Consider the following 22,574-nt stretch of genomic DNA (forward strand, 5'->3'; position numbering starts at 1 on the left):
TCCTTGTTGACTTTGTTTCCCAGGAACTGTATCCATATCTTTGCGTTTATCTTCTTCCATATCCTTTGAAGCTTTTCTCAAGAAGTCCCTTGCTTTTTGAACAGTATTCAGTCTGTATTTCTGTTGTCTGAATGTAAAAATCACTCCTTCTGGAACGTCCCACCTAAATTGAATTTTGCATTGCTTAAGTTTTTCTGTAAGGAAAGCATATTCTTTTCTCTTACGTAAAAGTCTAATAGGAATTTCCTTCATCACCAGTATTTCCTTACCATCAATTTTAAAGGTATATTTAAAGTGTTGCTGTAAAACCATATCTCTGGTCGTCTTCTTTACGAAATGAACAAGCACATCTCTTGGAATTTTTTTCATTGTTGCATATCTGGAGTTAATTCTATAAACTTTGTCTATTTCAAATTCCATCCTATCTTCATTCAAGTCCAGAAATTTTACTAAAGCATTAACAATTTTGTCTCTAATGTCTTCACCTGTTTCCTCAGGGATTGCACGGAATCTCAAACAATGCTCTTTATTTCTCATTTCAGTCATAGCTAAATAGTCCAAATTTTTTTCTAGTTCCAGATTTAGTATATCTGTTCTATTCTCCAAGGTTTGTACCTTTTCTTTAGTATTTTTTGCATCCTCCTTTATTTGCCCAATTGTCCCTTTAATCTCATCCACTTGTGTTTTAATATAGTCTTTTATATCTGTCAATTCAATTTTCATTTCCTGTTTAATTTCCTGTTTTATAGCATTAATCCCTTCCATTATTTTTTGAAACATTTCTGGGGGTATATCCTCTTCCTGTGTATCAATAGAACCTCTTCGCCCCTGGGCCTTAGTTGTTTTTTTAGTTGTCATTTTCAAAAAGAGGCCTTTAATTTCTAAAATTAATCACTGTTTCAGAACCTAAGGGCAGTCTATTTCTTCTTTTTTTCCCTCCACCAAAAAGAAGAGTTAATATTCCAGGCCTGTAATTGGAATCCAGCCAGCACAACACAGTCCTTATCTGCATCCAAGAATGCAAAACAATTCTGGTTGCCAAGACTAAACAATTAGTAGCATATACGAGCAGCGGATTCATCCAACAAGAAATAGTCCAAAGAGAAAAATAGTCCAAAATATAATAATTACCTCTCATCCGTTTTTAAACTTTAAAAGTCCAAATTCAAGCCAGCTTTTTGTCGTAGAAAAGTAAATAAGTTGTTTATATTTTCTTTCTTCCTTAATTATATTTAAAAGAGAAAAAGTATGACTCACCCAGGTTTCTCAATTGCTGATTCATAAACAAATCCCTTTTATTGCAGTAATTTAAGCCAAATGATAAGGTTTAGGCAGAAGTGGGCTCGCTGGTTAAGAACGTTTTTTTTTTTAAGAAAAGAAAAAACGCTTCGCTTCATTCCAGTCCAGCTTGCGTGAAAATCCTGACTCCGTCTTCAGCCGATCGGCTTGCCTTCTTATCTCAGGAATTTCCTGATCAATTCCAGCCGCCGACAGCTCAACGAAGTCTTGTGGAAGATCTGATCGGTTCTCCTGTACCTTGGAGAACATTTAAGCCAGTCCAAGATTCCTCTTGGCTGACTTTTAACCTGAAAAAAGCTTCCTCTGAGGCAGAGCTCCCTCAGAGACAACCACCAGCCAGCACCACTTCCCGGAAGTCCAAAACATTTGTCTCTGTCAAACCCCACAGAAAACCCAATATTGGTCAGTTTTTGAACAGACAAAATATTACAAGACAAGTCAGGAACATACAAAACATCAGAAATTATGCCAATCTTATCCAATCTCACCGTTCCTCGCGCTTTGACAGTTTGTCTCGATCCATCAGCCAGTAAAACATAGTCCTGCACTTCTTTTGATGTGTGCAATAAACGTAAGTCCTTTACGAGACTATGGGACGCTCCGCTGTCCAAAGTCCAGTCAGTCTCCATCAACTGAGGCTTTTCTGCGCTGACAAAGTTCACACTGCCCTGTTTCCAGCCTCCATCTCTGTTTCTTTGCTTGACTGCACAGTCTTTTTGAACGTGCCCACGTGCTCCACAGAAATAACAAGATTTAAGCCGTAGCTGCTCCTGCTTGCTATCCTGCTTGCTTCTGATTGCCTCCTTCGGCTCGGCACTTTTCGCCTCCTGTCTCCGCTGCCATTCCTGGGTCAATTTTTCCTCAATAAAGGCAACATTCAGCCCCCCATCGGGCATCGCTTCCATCGCCATCAGGAAATTATTCCAACTCCCATCGAGTGAAGCCAGGATCATATAGGTCTTCTGAAGGATACTGTGTTCGACCCCTCGATCCTCTAACTCAGCAAACAAACGCCTGAATTCAGTGAGATGCTCACTCATGGTGCACTCACCCGTGAAGCGCATCTGGTACAGCTTCCGTGCCAAACACAGCTTAGATCCCGCGGTCTGTTGCACATGAAGAGCCTGCAACACGGTCCACATCTGTTTGGCTGACGGCTCATCTCTCATGTACAGCAGTTGAGAATCGGATAGAGCCAGAGTAATAAAAGCCTGAGCCTTCTCGTCTCTACGTTGCCAGGCTGCTGTGAGGGGAACTGGGGGGGTTCCTTCAATAACATCAAATAAATCCTCTTTTATTAGGAAAGCCCACATTCTCAGCTTCCAGCTGGCGTAATTCTTGTCCGTAAGTCTCTCCATTGGCAAGCCTCCACCAGATATGTTTACAGTCATGTTTCGCTCACCTCTGTCTGGCACAATCAATCAAGCTGCCCTCTGGATCTCCGTCTGCCGTTCAGACCAGCCACTTACTCCTGTGTAACGCGCGCTGGATCTGGGCCCATAACCCTGTTGATGTGTGCGGTTGTTGCGTGACAGCACACATTGCACTTTAGAGTAAGTTGGTCAAGAAACTTCACAGAGGCAATAAATCATGTTAAGAGTCTTTTACTTAGACATTAAGGCTTACAGCGTGCAAGTAGATCCATTCCCCCCCCCTCTAGATAGAACTGCTCACTTCAAAAGCAAAAAACAGACAGAACACTAACAGAAGACTGTTGGAACTTTTCCCAGCTGATATCTCCCTGGTTACCATGACAACATGTCTGGCCTTGGCTGTCCGTTCCCAGGCCAGACACAGGCTTTGCAGCTGATAACACTCCTTCTTCCCCAGACTTCTTGAAACTTTCAGACTTGATGAAAAACAACCGGTGGTAGTAATGCCTAATGGGTCAACACCTTCTGCATGCAAAGCAGATGCTCTAACCACTGAGCTACAGCCCTTCCCTTAGAATGTGTTTAAAGGTGTTACAGTGTAAGCCTTGAGAGGCCTCTCAGTAGGAGGCAATCTAGCAGAAGTCACAATTGCTTTTAGGATTTTTCTCCCTCTTTCATAAATGCCTCATACGTATACAGTTATACTGAACCTTAGTTCAACTTTTGATATCCATTGGCTTATTGCAGCTTTAATCCTGAGATCTGTTACTCATAGAATAAGACAGCTATTATTCTTATATAAGAACAATAGTACAAGGATTACAGCTAGTGCAGGGATGGGAAACCTGTGGCCCTCCAAATATTGTTTAGCTCTCATCAGCCTTATCAGTTTGACCAACGGTCAGGAAAGATGGGAGGTAGAGTCCAACAACTTCTAGAGGGCTACAGGTCCCCATCCCTGACCTAGACTGCAATCCTAATCCCACTAACCTTGGAGTAAATCCTATTTAATTAGGTGTAATTTACTCAGATGTAAGTCCCATTGTTTTCAGTGAGGCTTACTCTATAGGATTTTATCCTTAGCCAGTACACTATGGCAACTAAACACAAATAGCATCTGTTTTGTTTTTCGCTCTCAAAATAGGGTTAAATGTATAATAGGAAGAGAAACTTTTTTGTGCAAACTGAAGAATCAAGTTACATCCTCAAACAGAAGGTTGACTGTTGTTTGTGGAGAGGCTGGATGTGGAAAAAGTGCCATCACAGCGAAAGCAGCTTCTTTGGCTTCTAACTGGATCTCTGGGTAAGGGCATCTCATAGTCATTGTTGACAAGGAATTTAAGCAGTAGAGAGGATTATGTTACCTAAAAGTTTTGAGCCTTTGTAGTTGAAGAAAGGAGTGGGAAAAGATGCAGTATCGCCTTAACCCTTCCATGCCCTCCCCCATCAACAGAGATATCTGGAACACTGACAAACACTCTTGAACAGAGACAATAGGTAAACCCATTGTTTCCCTCCCCAACTTCTAGCTGCTGCCTCCTACCATATTTGCCCTCTTCGATTTGCCTTGGCTTGTATCGCAGAATACTCTGAATTCTCTGAAACATAAAATTATTCCAAGTTGATCATAGTATTCAAACTAAATTCATCTCTGTTTATTTGCATATTTTATTCTGAGCCCAGCATTTAGTGTTCACAAATCAGCTAGATGACATGTTATGGTAAAGGCATATCTGCATTGATTTAACAGCTAAATCATGTGTAAAAAAAGGCAACAAATAAGATTTTTTGAAGGGGAGAGTAGAAAGAGCGATTTTATTTGTTTTTTAATTTTCACACAGGAACCTCAGAGTTGTTATTCGATTTATTGGTGTTACTGGTGAAAGCAGAAATATCCGACTGGTTCTCTTGAGCCTTTGCTACCAGATAGCTGCTATCTACAATGTCTCTGTTAATTTTTCCAAGGTAACAAGTTCAATATTACTTCTTTGTAAGACTCAAACAAAAAGTTATGCTATTGCATTTTTATGATGCTAGTCCCTCTACACAGTCACTTTTTTCACGTAATTCAGCAAGAAATAAAAGTTGTGTGTAAAGATGACAAAATATGTTGAGAATAATGCTGACAGTGCTGATCAGATAATGAATGGTCAGAATGCAGAAATTACCTTTCAGCAAATGCTATCAAAGCTGATAGTGCTCATAATCTGTTCAACATAAGGAAATGAGAGGGATCCTCATCCACATAATCTTCAAACACTGAAATACATTGCATGTGCACAGCCCACTTGTGTCTAAGATAACATCTCTGAAATTATCCATCTTTGAAAATGATTTCACTCAAATACTATTGGCAACACCCCAGCCTAACCTACCTCACAGAATTGTTGTGGGGAATAAATGAGGATGAGAACCAAGTATGCCACCTTGAACTCCTTTGAGGAAAAGGTGGCATATACATGCAATTAATAATAATGCTAATAATATTCTGCAAGCCATCACAAATCCCTTGGTATCAGGAATGGAAGGATCTGTCAGTTTTTGGTTCTCTCTCATTTTTCCAATCTTAAATTCAGTTCCCCACATTCCTGCACTTTTTTATGAATATTTTCACAAAATCCTCATAGAAGTTATTCAGCACTTTAGTGCAGATTTCTCCTAATAAACACCATTTCATATGCAGTTTTGACCAATGTACACATTTTTGCAAGCAATTTCTCCTAATATAATATAACATTTTTGTATGTTATTTCATTTTATGTGCATTTCCCCATAAAATATGCATTTTTGTAAACATTGTTTGGTTAGAGAACTGCATCACAAAATTTGGAAAAGTTCAAATTTTTCAGGAAGGCTGTGTTTCGGTTCTCATATTGTTTCAGAAAGTGCTTTTTCTGGCTTTAAATGCAATTTGGATCAAATTCTTCCCCCATCCTTACTTGGTATCCATTGTTTTTGTTGAGTTTTCATTTTGTCTCAATACCTTCCTCCTTAATCATAATCCGTAATGTTAATAATAGCCATTCTTACCTGGGGACAAATGGATTATTTACTTACTTATTTAAAATATTTCTATCCTGCCCTTCTACCCTATAATAGGGCACTCAGGGCGGCTTACAAAAATGAAATCAAAACGTACATAATAAAATTGTAAACAATAAAATCACAAAAAAATTAAAATAAATTAAATTAAAATACATAAAATACAATACACACACACATATATACAGGAATACCTCGCATTAACATACTCAATGGGACCAGAGCGAGTACGTAAACCGAAAATGTTCTTAAAGTGAAGCACTACCTTTTTAAACTATTACCTCTCCTTCATGCGGAGCCTCAAAGCCCTGCACTAAAGCCTCTGCGCTGCCGCGCCTCTCAGCTGATTGCAATCGCACCTCCCAGCTGATTTGCAGTGGCGCGATTGCGTCTATTTCCACCCCTACGCACCGTTAAGTGTCCGTAAGTGTGAAGCAAGCATACGTAAACAGGGGCATGGTAGAGTATGGAGTATGTCCATAAAAGCAAGTGTATGTTAAGTGAAGGTCCGTATAGTGAGGTATTCCTGTATAGGGAGTGGTACTAAAGGGAACTACAAGGGTAAAATTTAACATAGAAGTCATTAGTTTGTTTCTACTCCATGTTACTCTTGCATGCTTTCATTCATAAGTCTGTTCCGTCCCATCTCCACGTCATTCTGGATTTTTTTTTAAAATGCGTGAAAATTTCACATTATTTTCAAACAAATATTTACATTTTGTGCACAGTTCAGATTTTAGGGGTAAAATACACAGCTTTTAGTTGAACACTATACTGCAAAATTCAGAGAAGTGTAAAAACTGAAAGATAACAATGAATTAGTGCAGGAAATGTTCATTAAATTGATTTGCTTAAAAATGTAGATTAAATGAAATTCTCTGTGTCCTAACATAAAACACAGAATCCTCTATGGCTACTTTGGAGTTGATTGAAATGTTTGCTGTCTTTCTCAAAAAGGATTTTGAAGGATTGGTGGAAGAGTTTCTCTGCTTACTGGAATTTGCTACAAAAGACAATCCACTTCTAATATGCCTGGATGGCATAGATGAATTCTCAGAGGAATATGTTACAGACTTCTCTTGGATACCTTCCGAATTACCAAAGAATGTGTATTTTATTATTTCCACATGCATAGAATCAAGTTTTTCATATTTAAAAAAACTGGAGGTAAAATTATATCTCATTGGGTTGTTTTTTTGCTCCCCACTTTCTCAAACAGTGGGAAGTTCCAGGGCAGTTTGGTAGGGTCAGCACTGGAGACTTACAGCAGAATCCTACACTTGAAAGAAAGGCTTGTTGAGTTCAGTGAGTCCTACTCTTAGGTAAGTGGGTACAGGATTACACTCTTAAGGATCTTGATCCAGTCCACGATGAGCACAAATGCCCATGGATCCCCATAGGGCATAGAACATTGCACGCCACTCCACCCCCACCTTTGGGGGAAAATGAGAGCTGTGTTTTAACCTTGCATTCTTTGGACAATTGGAAGGGGGTAAGCTGGATGAGGATATGGAAGTTGTACCCAGGCCTCCCATCCATGTAACAGTCTGTGTGCACATCTATCCAGACATCTCTGTATGCAAGTGCTGCTGCGCCCACAGTGACCTATCGAGGCCATAGTGTTTTTGTGGTGTATGCATATTTTAGTTATTAAATTTATATCCCAACGTTCCTCCCAAAGGAGCCCAGGGCAAATAGGATGGTAGTAAACAGGCAGGTAATGCTAGATGCATAAACCCAAAGCAACAACAGCACCCTGAAGACCCAGGTCTTTTCTTTAGTTTATAAAAGCCTTATTTCTCTGGCTAGATGCAAACTTCTCTGTTTACTCTCTTGGTATGCATACCTTTTTTCTCCAGATCAAAGTCTGAACCTGGCCTTTAAATATCTCTAGAAGGTAGATTTGTTTGGTACATTCCAGGAGCTTGCAACAGCCAAATGCCCATCAATAATCTATTAACTAGGACCCTACTGTTCGCTATCAAGTGACTGGCTATAGAAGAATCTAAAGAAAGGAAACCATGGCTTTAATAAGGAAATAGCAGTGGAATAGATAAGCACAATTCTTACAAACTGCTTTGCATGCAGAAGGTCCCAAGTTTAATCCCTGGCATCACTAGGCAGGGTAGGGAGACAGCTCTGTCTGCATGCCTGAACAGCTGCTACCAGTCAGCATAGACAATACTGAGCTAGAAGGTCCAATGGTCTGAGTCAGAAAAAAGCAGCTTCATATGTTCCTAATTCAACATTCTTGCACTTAGGTGCTAAGCAGTTTTTCTTCTTCAAAATATTGAAGCAACATCTACTGTGATCTGAATCCTAAATGCCAAGCTACCTGTCTTAGCATAATGGCACAAATACTTATGGTTTCTTTGAAGCACAAAGTGGAGCAGAGTAGGATGATTCTGCAACCCAGCAACTAAAGCAGCATCCTGTTCATGACAAAGAGAGATTGCTGTTTCATCATGGCATGTAAAGCTAGCTGAGTATTTTTGGCTCACAAAGTTTAAAAAGGAGGGCCCCTGTACTGTTATCCTAGAACCTCTGCCGCCCCTAGCATGTTTCTGGACTACAGATTCCATCATCCCTAACCATTGGCTATGCTGGCTGGGGCTGATAGGGGAGTCCAAAAACAAATGGAGATCCACAAGTTACCCACCTCTGCTCTAGTCCGATGGTGTGTCCTTCAAGGTCTCAGGGAAAGATCTTTCCTAGCCTTGTCACCAAGATACTTTAACTAAAAATGTCAGACATTGAACCTAAAATGCTGTTACATGTAAGGCCTGTTCCCTATACCAGATTCCATCCCTAATTTGCCATGTTCTGCAATTCTTACACAAAATGGATAATTCAAATGATAGCAGTGGAACAATGTTGTTGCTGCTGCCTCATTACTATAAGATTGTGAAAACATTCATTTATAACCTAGTTGACAGGAGCAATTCAAAAATGCAGCCATTTCATTGCCCTGTAGGTCTAGGCCAGAATTCCAAGGTCAGATACATCTGTTTTTCTCCCTGTCCTTTTCCAATACCAGGCTTGAGTCAAGCAAGGCACAGGAGGGAGTCAGATTTTGCTCTCATCCTGTGCTCTGTTTAGTCTAAAAACCAATAAATAAGTGCCACACTTTAGCCAAACTGCCATACAGTTGCTTAGTTAAAAAGAAGATCCAAACTGTGAAATACTGGAAGGAGATTTACAGAAGCATCGTTACCTGCCCCACAAATCTGGTTGTTGGATGAAGAGGTGCAGAAATCTCAGTGATGTTAAATCCTTTTTGGATCTGGTATTTTAAGTAGGCTGTCCTGTATTAGGCTGGCAAAGTGACACTGACTCATTAGAAGTTGACTAGGTCTGGAGACAAGTTGATAACTGAGATATGGTTCTTTTTTTCAGAAAATAACAGTAAAAGAGAATATTTTACAAATACCTCCTTTAACATTTGGAGAAATTAATGAGATGATCAGCTCCTGGTTAGAAAAGGATTGCCGAAGACTCTCACAACAACAGCATGATTGCTTAATGGATGCATGTGTCGCTTGCCCTCTACCACTTTACATATACTATGCTTATAAGGAGTCCTGTTTATGGACATCTTTCAGCCCAGAGACAGAGGTGTGTCTTCCTCAAAATATACCTGACCTGTATTCGTGGACGCTGAGCAGAATGGAAAAATCCCATGGGGAACAAGTTGTTGAAAGGATGGCAGCTTATGTTACACTTTCAAGGAATGGCATAACTCAGGAAGAGTTGCTCCACCTTATGTCCATGGATGATGTGGTAATTCAAGAAGTAGCTAAATTCCAAAAAGCCTCAGTTTCAGCATTCCCTCTAGTGCTATGGCTGAAACTTTTGGATGACCTTGCAGAGCATCTGAGAGAGCAAAGAACTGACAACACTTATGTTTTTAATTGGGCTCATACATCTCTAAAACATGTCTGCATAGACAGGTATCTCAAAGCACAGGATTCTCAGGCATCACTACATGCTACTTTTGCAGATTACTACCTGAGCAGAATCCCACATGAACCCAGGAAGTACAGTGAAATACCTACATTTCAGCCTCTTGCCTGGGCTTTAAAAAAAAAATCCAAGATCAGCTACATCTTTAACATTCGTAAGCTCTTTGGGACTCCTTATCACCTCATCAAATCTAAGAATATTACTGCCCTAATCAAAGAATGTCTCTTTAATTATGAGTTTCTCCTGCATAAAGCTTGGGCTTCATCAGTTATCAGTGTTGAAGAGGATCTAAGAGCAGCTATCAATGCAGACAGGTGGGCTTACAGCAGTAAAACAGAACTGGGGAAAACTAAGGCTTGTTTTACTTCATCACAAACATGCACACACACACACCCCTCTGATTTCCTCAGCCCATCCACAATCCTGTCATCATCCAAGCTGGCACAATAGTAAAGCTGGCCCAAGACATTTTGCTGTCTGAGATGAAAGGCAAAATGATATCCTCTATTTTTGTGTGTGGTGCCCATTCCAAGTACAAAAGCCAACCAGATTGGCAGTTGAATCTTATTTTAACACTGGTAATGGTTTACACCTAACTCTACACACTACACCCAAGGGCAACACGCTAACTGAGGAGGTGTGTCATGCCTCCCCTCTCACCCGCCACCACCTGCTTCTAATCTATAGTAGCGGATGAGGGAGCACTTATTTCTCCCCAAATACACTTTTACACAGCCATGTTGCTTTATTTCATCAGCCCTTGCTATATCCACCAAGTTTACAGGCAAGCCTCACACCCATGGGCCTCTTTGTATCCTTTCTAAAGATCACAGTTATGGGTTTGCTTCCTGCTACTGCATCTCGGAGGCAATTTCTATGCCACCGTTTGATACTGTTTCACAACCCATTTATTTTTACCAATCCTTATTGATATTATAGACAGTAGCTGGCCAAATAACCAGGTGTGTTTTGAACCAAAGAGATTTATTAAATAACAGATCTGAATATGAGTATGAATACTTTGTGTTCAGGTTTTAAGCGTGTGGTTACAAATAAACGTTCTTTACTTCTGAATGAAGTATTCTCATTAAATTGCCCAATTAACACCAGCAATAACAACCTGTCTAACTACCCACACGACAACTATTTTCCCCACTCTCTCTTCAAAAATCAAGCTCTCTCTCTCTTCAGACGTCCAGCCCTATCTCTACCAGGTCCCTATCTCCACCAGAACAATCCCCTCACTGCTGATTAACTGTCAAACACTCAGATACAAAACTCTCAGCCCGCATTCACTCAGCCAATCACAAACCAGCCTACCCAAACATTCTACCTCACTCATTCCCTCCTCCCAACACTCACCACTTACTTTATTCATTCTAATATATTAAATCACCATATATAACAATACAAGTACATACAACATTTTAACATACAAGTGCAGAACATCACAGGGTGAGCACTTAGCTCTATCGTTTAAAACACTTCTATAGTTCATAGCGCAGTTCAGCTATTCATTTTGTTTAACAATCAAAGCTACATTTAAAAAGAGACTTCAAAATACTAGTTACACACTAATCCAATTCTTGTCAATTTAGTTTCTATCCTGTTCTTCAGCTTGGTTTTTATTTTTTAACAATAAATAGTTGAGTCTTACACAGTTTCTCTATAAAAACCACTGAAGGCATGAACCCATCAGGTATTTTATTGAAAAATGTTAAAATGGATAAAATAAAGAAACATGAGAGCAAGGAAATGGAAAATGGAATGTGATGTGATTTTCTCCCAACAGGAGTATATGTGACTTAACTTTATTAAGTGAAGCTCTCAAGTTATCCAAGGAAGTTTTAATACAAGACCCATGTCAGATAGCTTCACAGCTTATAGGCCGCCTTCATCAAATCATGGCAGCAGATAAACCAGTGGCCCCAGGTACTGTATATTATGAGACTCAGATTTTTCTATATTTTGTATATCTTCCTATTAGTTCTAACCACTGAGGCTTAAGCAGCCAAGGCAGAACCAAACTATATTTACATACCTGGAGGATTATTCCCAGCAGGAGACAGACAGGAAAGGGAGCAGGCTGGAGGCAAATGCAAAAATGTAAATCAGGTCTGGGAGAACCTTTTCAGCCTAAGGGCCCCAGTCCCGTCTGGGCAACCTTCTGGTGGCCCACATGCCAGTGGTGGGTGGGACCAGAGGTATTAGGTAAAATTGTATGCAAAAATGTGTATATTAGATGAAATGCAAACAAAAATCAAACTCTGCAAACTGATGTGAAAGTAAAGAGAACTGAACTTAAGAAGAGAAAAAAATAGAAATGGAGAGAAGCCGAAACTGACTCTTCCATTTCCTATTAGCTGGAAGGGAAAATGTTACTGCACCTCAGAAATCCTATTTATGAAAAAACAAAAACATTTAAAAGAATACAGGATTCAGGGCAGCAGAGTAAAAACTGGCCATTTAACATTTCATATAGTTTTAAGGCTACTGTATGTTATTCCATCTTGATTCAGGTGATCCCAAAAAATATCTCTATCTGCAGGCACTTTTGTCTCAGTGCCAGAAATCTTCCATTCCTGTTCTTCTTCCTTCAACATCTTGCCTTATAGAACCTGGTAGACTTCTCTGTGACCTTCTGAAAGGTAAGGGAGAAGAATAGTAACCTTTTAGAAACCATTTAATAGTGAATCTGTGCAGCTGTTCCAAGCCTTCTGATTTCCACAAGTTTTGGCAAAAGATTGGAGATATAAAGCTTCTATAAAAATTTCTGCCAACCTTTACTTGATGTCCATTCCCTGTGTATATCATTTTAGCATTGTATCTAAAATTCTTACCCATTAAAATCTGTTCTAATTAATTAATTAATTAGTATCCCGCCCTTCCTCTCAGCAGGAGCCCAGGGCGGCACTCTTCTGCACTACCAGAACATCAATCTGAATTTTCTTTACAGTTTGGATGAAAAAAATCCATTTAGCCCTTATAATACATGTTGGCCAATTCATCTGTTTACTGACATTTTACTTTAAGCACTGGAAGGTAGTTCTGATATAATCAATGAATGCCAGGACTTGGAGGTCACTTAGCATGGCCCAGTAGAAACTCTAGAACCTGCTGGATTTCAGATTCTTATAAGTGGAATGCATCAGAGAAAAAAACCTTTTCAGAAATCCAGCCCCTTATTTCAGGAGCATAGATTTTTTTTGTTTATCTTGAAAATTGTTATGCTGCCACTCAGCATTTATTTATTTACATGCATGCATGCATGCATACATACATATCCCCTCGCTGGATCGTCACCTTGCAGTGGTGAATGGGCTTGCGTGTTCCAATGAACCCTGTGAGCGATGCCGTTGGGAGTTATGTACTCCCAGCAGGGTCACCCATGGCGGTAAGGTCAAGGGAGAGGAACCAGACAAAGAACAATCCAAGAAAGTCCTCAATGGCAGAACAGGCGGAGGATAACAATGTGTACGTTACAACGGCTGTGAAGGCAGATGAAGGCTGCAGCAGATAAAAGACTTCCAATCATCGTGGTATCCATGCCATTGGATCGAAGCCTTTTTCTGTCAAGATTGTGTGTTCATCATCGTGTGCCGATCTCCCCACATAAAACAAATTCACGCACAGGCGTCTTCCAACCAAATTATCTTGGAAGACAATCTTACTCAGTCATGAGTGATCGCCAACCACATATATATACATCCCACATCCTTTGATAGCAATTGGAATTACCAGGGGAGATTGCAAAGAGAATAACAATACAATATCACAAGAAAAAACAACCCACCCTTTACTATAAGAAAAGGTATAAGCAAGCATGCTGTATCAGAGCATATTCATTTATTATTAGGTATAATAGTTGGGTTTCTATCCATTCATGATTAGAAATATCTGTTGATTTCCACAAGACCTTTCAGTGCAGGTAACAAATTGTGTGTGTGTGTCTGTACAACAATAAAACAATACAGCAGACATACAAACAGAGCAGGCAGATAAAACCATAACTGGCCATAATTTTAAAAGGCCTGGGGAAATAACATGCTCTTTGCCTGGTGTCCCAAAGAGGCAGTCACCAGGTGACCTGTTCTGGTCTCATGTAGGAGCCCATGGGGCAAGGCAGAACAATCGTTCAGCACCAAAGAGAGCTCCTAATGACCAACTTGCTTAGGCAAAGATTGGAAATGAAATTGAGGCCTTTTGAGCTTCTCTACCTTCCTATGGTATCCCCCCCTTTTTTGAGAACTAGTCTGTCTTAAAGAGCCAGCCCTCTGGCCTGAAGGTAATCACATCTCCTGGACTCCATGGCTTTCTGCCTGGTGCACTTCCATTGGACTGGTAGGGCAGTGTGGGAGGCACTAAGTTCCTCAGCCCCAGATAAAAGCTGCTGTGAGGGTCCTGGCTCCAGTTCTGCAGGCTCTAGTGCTAGTGCTAGTTCAGTGACCTCCTGCCTGCCACCATCAGGTTCAGTAGTCCCCTGATCACCAGCATCAGTCTAGCCCCTTAGCTGGTGACACGGAAACCTCTGAGACTCAGTGTCCTGGTCATTGCTGGACTCCAAGCCTATTGGAAAGGCATTTCAAAGATGGGGTGCCACAGTTGAAAAGGCTCTTTCCTCAGTCACTACAAACCTACATTTTGAGGGCAGAAGCACCCACAGAATGGCCTTGTAAGATATTAGCCTATTATGCAGAAGAAGGCTGTCAAGATACAAATAAAATTTATCCATATCATTCCTCTCATGATTTTCACCCATTCTTATCATGGAGCAGGAAAAGGAAACCTAATGAAAATTACAAGATTGTCCAAATTCAAATAGATTAGTTCAAGGTTCCGGCAGGCATAATTCTCAAAGTACCCATTCCATCTGTTGAGATGTAACAAAAATGTGATTTTAAAAGCTGCCATTTAATATCACTGGCCATGGTATTTTCTTGTTTTAAGATCTTGTTTCTTACATACAAAGCCCTAAACAACTCTGGAACAGGTTACCTGAAAGATCGTCTTCTCCACTGCACAGAAAGGGCATTAAGATCAACAAATAGAACCCTGTTAGCTTTGCCATGACCTGATGATCATTGGCTTGTGGTAACATGCAGTTGGGCTTTTTTACTGATAGCACCAGTGTTGTGGAATGAAATAAGAGAGGCCCTATCAGTATTGGCATTCTGTGGGCTTTTGAAGACCTATTTAGATAAGCATTCCCCAACCTCCTGACTTGAACCTCCTGTTTCAATTGTTTTGATTTCTGTTTTAACTATTTTAATCATGTTTTGATGGGCTTGTTTGTTGTTTTAATGGATTGTTTATTATATATTTTAATCATGGATGTTTATTTTAATATTTTGATGGAGCTGTTTTAGTGTGTATTTTAATTATGTGTGGCTATATTTTTTATAATCAGTTTTGTAAACTGCTTAGAAGCCATTTTGACAAGTAAGTGGTATAAATAAATAATAAAGAGCTCCCCATTTATCTGAGTTTCAGAGGAAGGTCAACAATTCTAACTGATTTCACTGAGCAGCTCTGTCCCTGAGTGAATTCTAAAACTGTACTGCCGTGAATCCATAGGTCACTTGGACAGAATTACAGCCATTGGAGAAACCCAGAATGATCTCACTGTTGCAACAGTTTCCAGTGATGGTACTTTGAAATTGTGGGATCTGAGGGTTGGCAAAGCTGTCTTCACCCTGCGTGGAATTGGGAAGAATATCAGTGCTATTGCTGTATGTTTGGAGAACAGGCTGGTGGCTATGTCTGACAAAAGCACCATTAAAATCTGGGATCTTTCCATGGAAAAAGTGATATATGCAACTGGCAAATGTTGGGGTACTCCAATACTAACATCTGCAATGAATGGACAACTTTTACTGGTTTTTTTTAATGGCAACCATATGGTTCAGGTGAGGTTTTTTTTAAAAAAAAGTTAATGATTCAAAAGGATGTTGTTTGTATTCATCAATTGTTAACTTGTTTAGACCAAGCTTCCCTAAGCTAATGTCCTCCAAACGTTTTGGATTATAATTCCGATCATCTCTGACTATGCACCATCCTGGCTAGCTGGAGTTACTCCCATATCACACCTAGAAATTGTAAAATATCTACACACAAAGTTGGGCTTCCTTGCATGCTTATACAACACTCTTTCTGGAGGTGTATCATTTATGTGTGATATAAAAGGCGGCCAACCACATTTAAGGAGGTGCTGTGACTCACTGGTATTGCAGCACATGCTCTGCATGCAGAAGGTTCCCAGTTCAATCCCCAGCATCTCCAGATAGGGCTGGGAAGGACTCCCCCATCTGAACTCCCATTGCCGGCCAGTATAGATAGGCAATACTCAGCTAGATGAATCAATGGTCTGACTTGGTGTAAGGAAACTTCATATGTTTACATGGGCACGTGTTTTCATAGATTCCCAGGAGCATTATGGGAGCAACTGTACATGAAGCATCGATCCCATTTATGACTGAGAATGGAATTATATTGTTCTCTGCACTGACATGGTTTATTGTGTTTTGCTAGATTTTTGTGCTGTTATTGGATTGTTATTGAATGTATGTTTCTAAATCACCCAATAAACCTAAATTTTGGGGCAACTATAAATGTAAGTTATATTACACAAATAAAAAAATAAACAGGACTTGGACATAATTAATATTTTTTGGAACAGGACTTAAGTACAGCAACAGGCATTGGTAGATATTGCTACTGATGCTGAGAACAGTGCGTTACAGGAGTCAAGCCTTGAATTACATTCAGAATGGCCTTATAAATCCATTAGGTTTACTTTTACTTTGACTTTTTCTCATCCATTCCATAATAGCCCAAATTAGGGAATTTTACAGCGTGGCTTTAAATTGATTCAAAGAGGTCAGCAGCCAGTTGAACCAATTCATTTTCATACCATATTATATTGTTTCAGGTTTTTGATCTTGTTCACTCATGCCATTTGCTCCATTCGGTATACCTTTCTACAGAGGAAGCACCTATCCACAAGACTTGCTCCATACTGGTATCAAAAAATTCAATAAAAGATTATGTTCTCTGTGCCTTTAGGTTAGTAAAACTTATTATATAAAAATTACTTATTAAAATCCTCTCTACAGAAGGGCCCTATGGAATCAAGAAATCTGGCTTTGCAGAAAGTAGCAGATTTCATGAAGAAAAGACTTGTAGTAACAAATCAGTCTTGGGAACCATTCAGTCACTACTTTGACGTACTCTCAGTGCTGCCCAACACAAGATTCTCTCTCCTTCCAACATCAACACTTTAACAGTTTCATGCAGCCTTCCCCCTCTGGTGCCCTCCACATGTTTTGGACTACAAGTCCTAGCATTCCTGACCATTGGCTAAGCTGGCTAAGGTTGATGAGAGATGTAGCCTAAACATCTGGAGGACACCAGGTAAGGAAAGGCTGCCTTAGAATGTAGCTTTGGGATGGTTGTTGGGGAGGGAGTTAGATTAACATAAATGCGTGATAAATGCTGGAATTTGGGGAAATAAAATTCACAGTCTTGCGCACCTTCTTGTTAGGCAATGAGATTCGCAGCCAACCATAAGAAGTGTAGCTATGACAAGACAAATACCCATTATTGGGGAAATTTTTGTGTGGAAATATTAGTAAAGAAACTGGGTCACAGCCAGCAAAGTTGTCCTGTTTGTGCTTGGACTACCGCATGTGCAACAGAATTCCTCTCTCTCTCCTCACCTCATGTGCCCCCCCAAATCTGCTTCAGAGGGTTGGGGAAACTTTCAGAACAGTGGTGTATGGAAGTGCATGGAGGGTAGAGAAATTTTGTTGTGCAAGCAGAAGTCCTTGTGTGAATGGAAAGTCTTTTGAACTAGCCATGCTTGAAAAACTTAAAATGTCCTTGTAAAATTGCTGTTTTCTGGTATGATTTCTGAGGTGAACTGCAGCATGCCTCAAAAACTGTGGTTTACTCTGTATCTTTTCTTCTTGTGAGATCTAAAATTTAAGATCAAACATTCTTGTACCTCTTCTAAAGATTCACATGGGCTTATTGTAAACAAAATGTGACTGAGTATGATCACTGCTTGATTTTATAACATCGTGCCTTTCATAAATCTTACCCCCCCCTTTTGCAGGAGTGGAAGTGAAGCAATGGTCTTTAGTGGCAAAAAGGGGAAAGTAGTTGCTAAGCTGACAAGCCAAGAACCAATGGCAGCAGCTGAGGATGTGGCTGTAACAAAGGAATACTTCCTGGTGATCTTCAGGTATTCCTTGGACACCAGACAATAACTCTTTCCTCCTTCTTCTAACTGGCTCTATACTTGCCATTCTATTTTACTTGATGAATTCTCAGTTTCTCTTTCCTGAGGCCTGGTAATATGGTTAATATACAAAATAGCTCACATGTCAAACCTATATGTGTCTATTCAGAAGTAAGCCACATTCAACTCAATGAGATTTACTCCTAGGTAAGTGAATATTGGATTGGAGCCTCAGATTGTAAAGTCCTCCAAAGGAAGCCCAAGCAGTTGATCAAAAGAAGAATAGAAAAAATGGGGATCTCATCCTGATTGCATTATTTTCACATATACTTCTTTCATTATGATCCCTCTCCTTTTAAAATATTTACCTTTAATTAGACCTGAGATGAATGTGAATATTACAGAGTTTTTTAATGACATCAGGAGGCTTATTTGGACAAAGCTTAAAGACCTCTGTTTTAAACCAGCTGCACTGTAGGTTCTTTGCCAAATTCATTTTTTTAATTAGTACTACTACTACTACGACTAATTATTACTTATTACTAATAAGCTGTATTTTATTGGCCTTGTGGAATAGGTCACTATTTGTTCTATTTTACATGTGGGAGGATTTAGACTGAGTAATTTGCTTAAGTCCATCCATTAAGTCCCATGCCAGAGACCTCCAAGATCTAAGTTCAACTTGCTGGCCCTGGTTCTCATAGATACGTTATCATACTTTTTACAACACAACTGTTTTTGCATGCAAGTTTTTTTCATTCTTCATTTACAAATTCTTTTATTCACTACTGCTTTTTTGACAGTCAGGAATTGCATTACTTATGTCTATTCACACAACCCATCCACACAAGTTTTCTCTTTATAGGTGTCCATTCATGAAACAGCGTGAGATTGTGCATATAGAGCTCTACAGTGTCCACACTTTTGCCTATGCTCACAGTCTGAAGGGATGCTGCAATGATTATATTCACACTTTTGCTGTGAATCATTTGGGCTCTCACTTGGTGGCGTTCAGCCCCATTCCGAACACCAATACCACTGAGATAGTGTCGTGGAACCTGGAATCCGAAGACCACAAACATTTGGCTAAATTTCCTTCAGTCCCAGCTGGCGGTGAGTAGCTTTTCTAACAAGTTCAAAACCTCTAGATAAAAAAAGTACTTTATACTGGTCCAGAAGCAAGAGAGATACACCTCTGTACAATGAAAGCCAAAGAAAATTTCAAAAATTTAGGGGTTCCTGCTGGTGACATTCACTTACATGTAACTCCAGAGAAGGTTACCGGGAAATCCTAATCTAACTAGAGTGCATCTGTATACTGAACCTCATATACAGTATATATACCGCTACTGTGGAATCTATGGCCTGTGGGCATAAATAGGCCTGTTTACCTTCCCCCATTTGGCCCATGAGGCCAGTGTGGTCACACCATGCTCATGTGCCCTACACCTGGTATCATATATGACATTAAATGTGGGGCAGTAAAGGTGGAGTGAGGACTAAAGGGGTTTTGCAGGTACCACTGATCAGATGAGACCTGCAAATCTCCTTGCACAGTGCTTCCCATGCGCCAACTATCAGCTGATAGCACTTGGGAAGAGCTGTGCACATTCCTCCACCCTTCAGGGTGTGAAAAATGGGTCATCTGATGACATTGTGACATCAGGTGATTGATAGGTGGACAGTCCCACCTGCCTGTCAAACTTGACCCAAAGGTGTGTGTGGAGATAAGGATCTGGCCCACTGGACAAAGGAAGATGGAAGCAATACACTGAAGAACTCTATAAAAGAGATGCCAGGATGACACATTCATTCACGGAGGAACCATATGATGAAGAACCAGAAATTTTAGAATGTGACGTGAAAGCTGCTCTTAAAATACTTGGAAGAAACAAATCACCAGGAATAGACAGCATACCAATTGAGTTGCTACAAGCTACTGAGACTGAATCTGTCCAAATTTTGACAAAAATCTGTAAGAAATATGGAAAACTAAACAATGGCCCACAGACTGGAAGCGTTCCATATACATCCCAATTCCAAAGAAAGGGGATCCCAGGGAATGCAGTAATTATTGAACTATTGCCTTAATATCCCATGCAAGTAATGCTCAAGACTGTACAACAAAGGCTCTTGCCATATATGGAGCAAGAAATGCCAGACGTCCAAGCTGGATTTAGAAAGGGAAGAGGCACCAGAGATCATATCGCAAACATATGTTGGATAATGGAACGTACCAAGGAATTTCAGAAGAAAATCACCCTGTGCTTTATAGATTACAGCAAAGCCTTTGACTGTGGAGATCATGAAAAACTATGGAATGCTTTAAAAGAAATGGGGGTGCCACAGCATCTGATTGTCCTGGTGCGCAACCTATACTCTGGACAAGAGGCTACTGTAAGGACAGAATATGGAGAAACCGACTGGTTCCCCATCGGAAAGGGTGTGAGACAGGGGTGTATTTTATCACCCTATTTATTAAATCTATACGCAGAACATATCATACGGAAAGCAGGATTGGACCAAGAAGAAGGTGTGAAAATTGGAGGGAGAAATATCAATAATTTAAGATATGCAGACGATACCATACTACTAGCAGAAACCAGTAATGATTTGAAATGAATGCTGATGAAAGTTAAAGAGGAAAGCACAAAATCAGGACTACAGTTGAACATCAAAAAGACTAAAGTAATGACAACAGAAGATTTATGTAACTTTAAAGTTGACAATGAGGACATTGAACTTGTCAAGGATTATCAATACCTTGGCACAGTTATTAACCAAAATGGAGACAATAGTCAAGAAATCAGAAGAAGGCTAGGACTGCGGAGGGCAGCTGTGAGAGAACTAGAAAAGGTCCTCAAATGTAAAGATGTATCACTGAACACTAAAGTCAGGATCATTCAGGCCATGGTATTTCCGATCTCTATGTATGGATGTGAAAGTTGGACAGTGAAAAAAGCTGATAAGAGAAAAATCAACACATTTGAAATGTGGTGTTGGAGAAGAGCTTTGCGGATACCATGGACTGCGAAAAAGACAAAGAATTGGGTGTTAGAACAAATTAAACCAGAACTATCACTAGAAGCTAAAATGATGAAACTAAGGTTAGCATACTTTCGACACATCATGAGAAGACATGATTCATTAGAAAAGATAGTAATGCTTGGAAAAACAGAAGGAAGTAAAAAAAGAGGAAGCCAAACAAGAGATGGACTGATTCCATCAAGGAAGCCACAGACCTGAACTTACAAGATCTGAACAGAGTGGTTCATGACAGATGCTCTTGGAGGTCACTGATTCATAGGGTCGCCATAAGTCGTAGTTGACTTGGAGGCACATAACAACAACAATTTTGCTAGTTTATCTGTTTTGCTAGTCACTATAATATATAGACAATGCTGATAATTCAGTAAACTAGCACAACACATTTCATGCAACGTACACGTGTACCAGTTTCTTCAGCATGCCGTGGAAGAGGGATGACTCAAAAAGAGAAACACAAGGAGGACTTGGGAACTGCATAGTGCAAGGTCCTGCTGGCTCCAATATATAAATTAGAGGTGTACATTCTATACCAGGGTGTGGAACCAAGGGCCACATTCCCTTTTGGTCAACATTCTAAAGGCCACATGCCAGTGGTGTGCAGGGCCAGAAGCAAAAGTGGGCAGAGCAATGTATATTAATTTTACCTTTATACGGTAGGCTAGTTTTTGCACACACTCACACACCCCTTTCTATCCTCTACCCAGGGAAGCAACAGGCTTTATCACAGTTGAGAGACACATTTCAGCCTAGCAAAAACACTTGGGAGAGTAAAGTAGGGCCAGACAAGGGTTGTGGTCTGGGGAAAGTTCTGGGGGCCAGATAGAAAGATCTGGAGGGCTGCATTTGACCCCTGGGTCTGCGATTCTTTGTTGTAGATAAATTGCTTACTTTTAAAATAATTTAATGCTAAGAATCAGTCAATATTTAAAAACAACAATGACTCTTGTGGCATCTTAAAGATTGTACAAACAACCAAGGTAAAAAATAATTTTTAAGCTAAACCGACAGTTCTAGTCTCTGCTACTTAAAGGGGTAATTCACTGCTCAGATCTGGCTAAGAAACTCATGTGCTCTGAAATATCGTGATGCATTGAGGATGCCTATAGGCATTTTGCCACCTGACAATTGAAGTGACCTCAGAGATTTTGGACCTCATTTTCCCTGATCAAATAATGGGTTGTATCCAATGAAATTGTCCCTGGTGTCTCCCCCAACTGTCTGGAGATTTGGGAGAGAGGGATGCAAGGGGTGTGGAGAGGGAGAGGATGTCCAGTTGCTCGAGTGGAATGCCTTGCACTAACAGGACGACTTCATCGGGTATAACTCCATGTTTTAAAACTTGTGTTTGATATCTGTGAATCTCTGGTTACTGCCCTTGATCCAAACTTCCCTCCTCAGACTCACTTCCAAAAGGATGAGATTGGGCTATTTTTAGTGCCAGACCTGAGCCCTGGAACTTGAGGTAAAAATAACTCCACGTGTTCACTGAATGCATAGAAGGGGGAGCAGAGCTGATCTGCTGGCCTTACCTCAGGGGTCAAGGTGCCAGCTGGCCCCACACTCTTTAGTGAAAAGCCTATCCATGTACTGCTGTAGAGGTCCCTCCACAT

General features: G+C 40.2%; 1 protein-coding gene across 1 annotated transcript in view; it reads left to right on the forward strand.

Annotated features, from left to right (window-relative positions):
- LOC133363648 (uncharacterized) overlaps window positions 1-22,574 on the forward strand; it is a 63,964-nt gene that overhangs the window by 23,007 nt on the left and 18,383 nt on the right. The window contains exons 13-22 of the mRNA XM_061582919.1: window positions 3,817-3,975; window positions 4,514-4,637; window positions 6,672-6,881; window positions 9,111-9,991; window positions 11,470-11,609; window positions 12,197-12,325; window positions 15,252-15,583; window positions 16,606-16,739; window positions 17,791-17,919; window positions 18,782-19,029. Coding sequence (XP_061438903.1) covers window positions 3,817-3,975; window positions 4,514-4,637; window positions 6,672-6,881; window positions 9,111-9,991; window positions 11,470-11,609; window positions 12,197-12,325; window positions 15,252-15,583; window positions 16,606-16,739; window positions 17,791-17,919; window positions 18,782-19,029 — 2,486 coding nt within the window. The remainder of the gene's footprint in view (window positions 1-3,816; window positions 3,976-4,513; window positions 4,638-6,671; window positions 6,882-9,110; window positions 9,992-11,469; window positions 11,610-12,196; window positions 12,326-15,251; window positions 15,584-16,605; window positions 16,740-17,790; window positions 17,920-18,781; window positions 19,030-22,574) is intronic.

This window comes from Rhineura floridana, chromosome 9 (assembly GCF_030035675.1).
Source record: "Rhineura floridana isolate rRhiFlo1 chromosome 9, rRhiFlo1.hap2, whole genome shotgun sequence".
Classification (NCBI taxonomy): domain Eukaryota; kingdom Metazoa; phylum Chordata; class Lepidosauria; order Squamata; family Rhineuridae; genus Rhineura; species Rhineura floridana.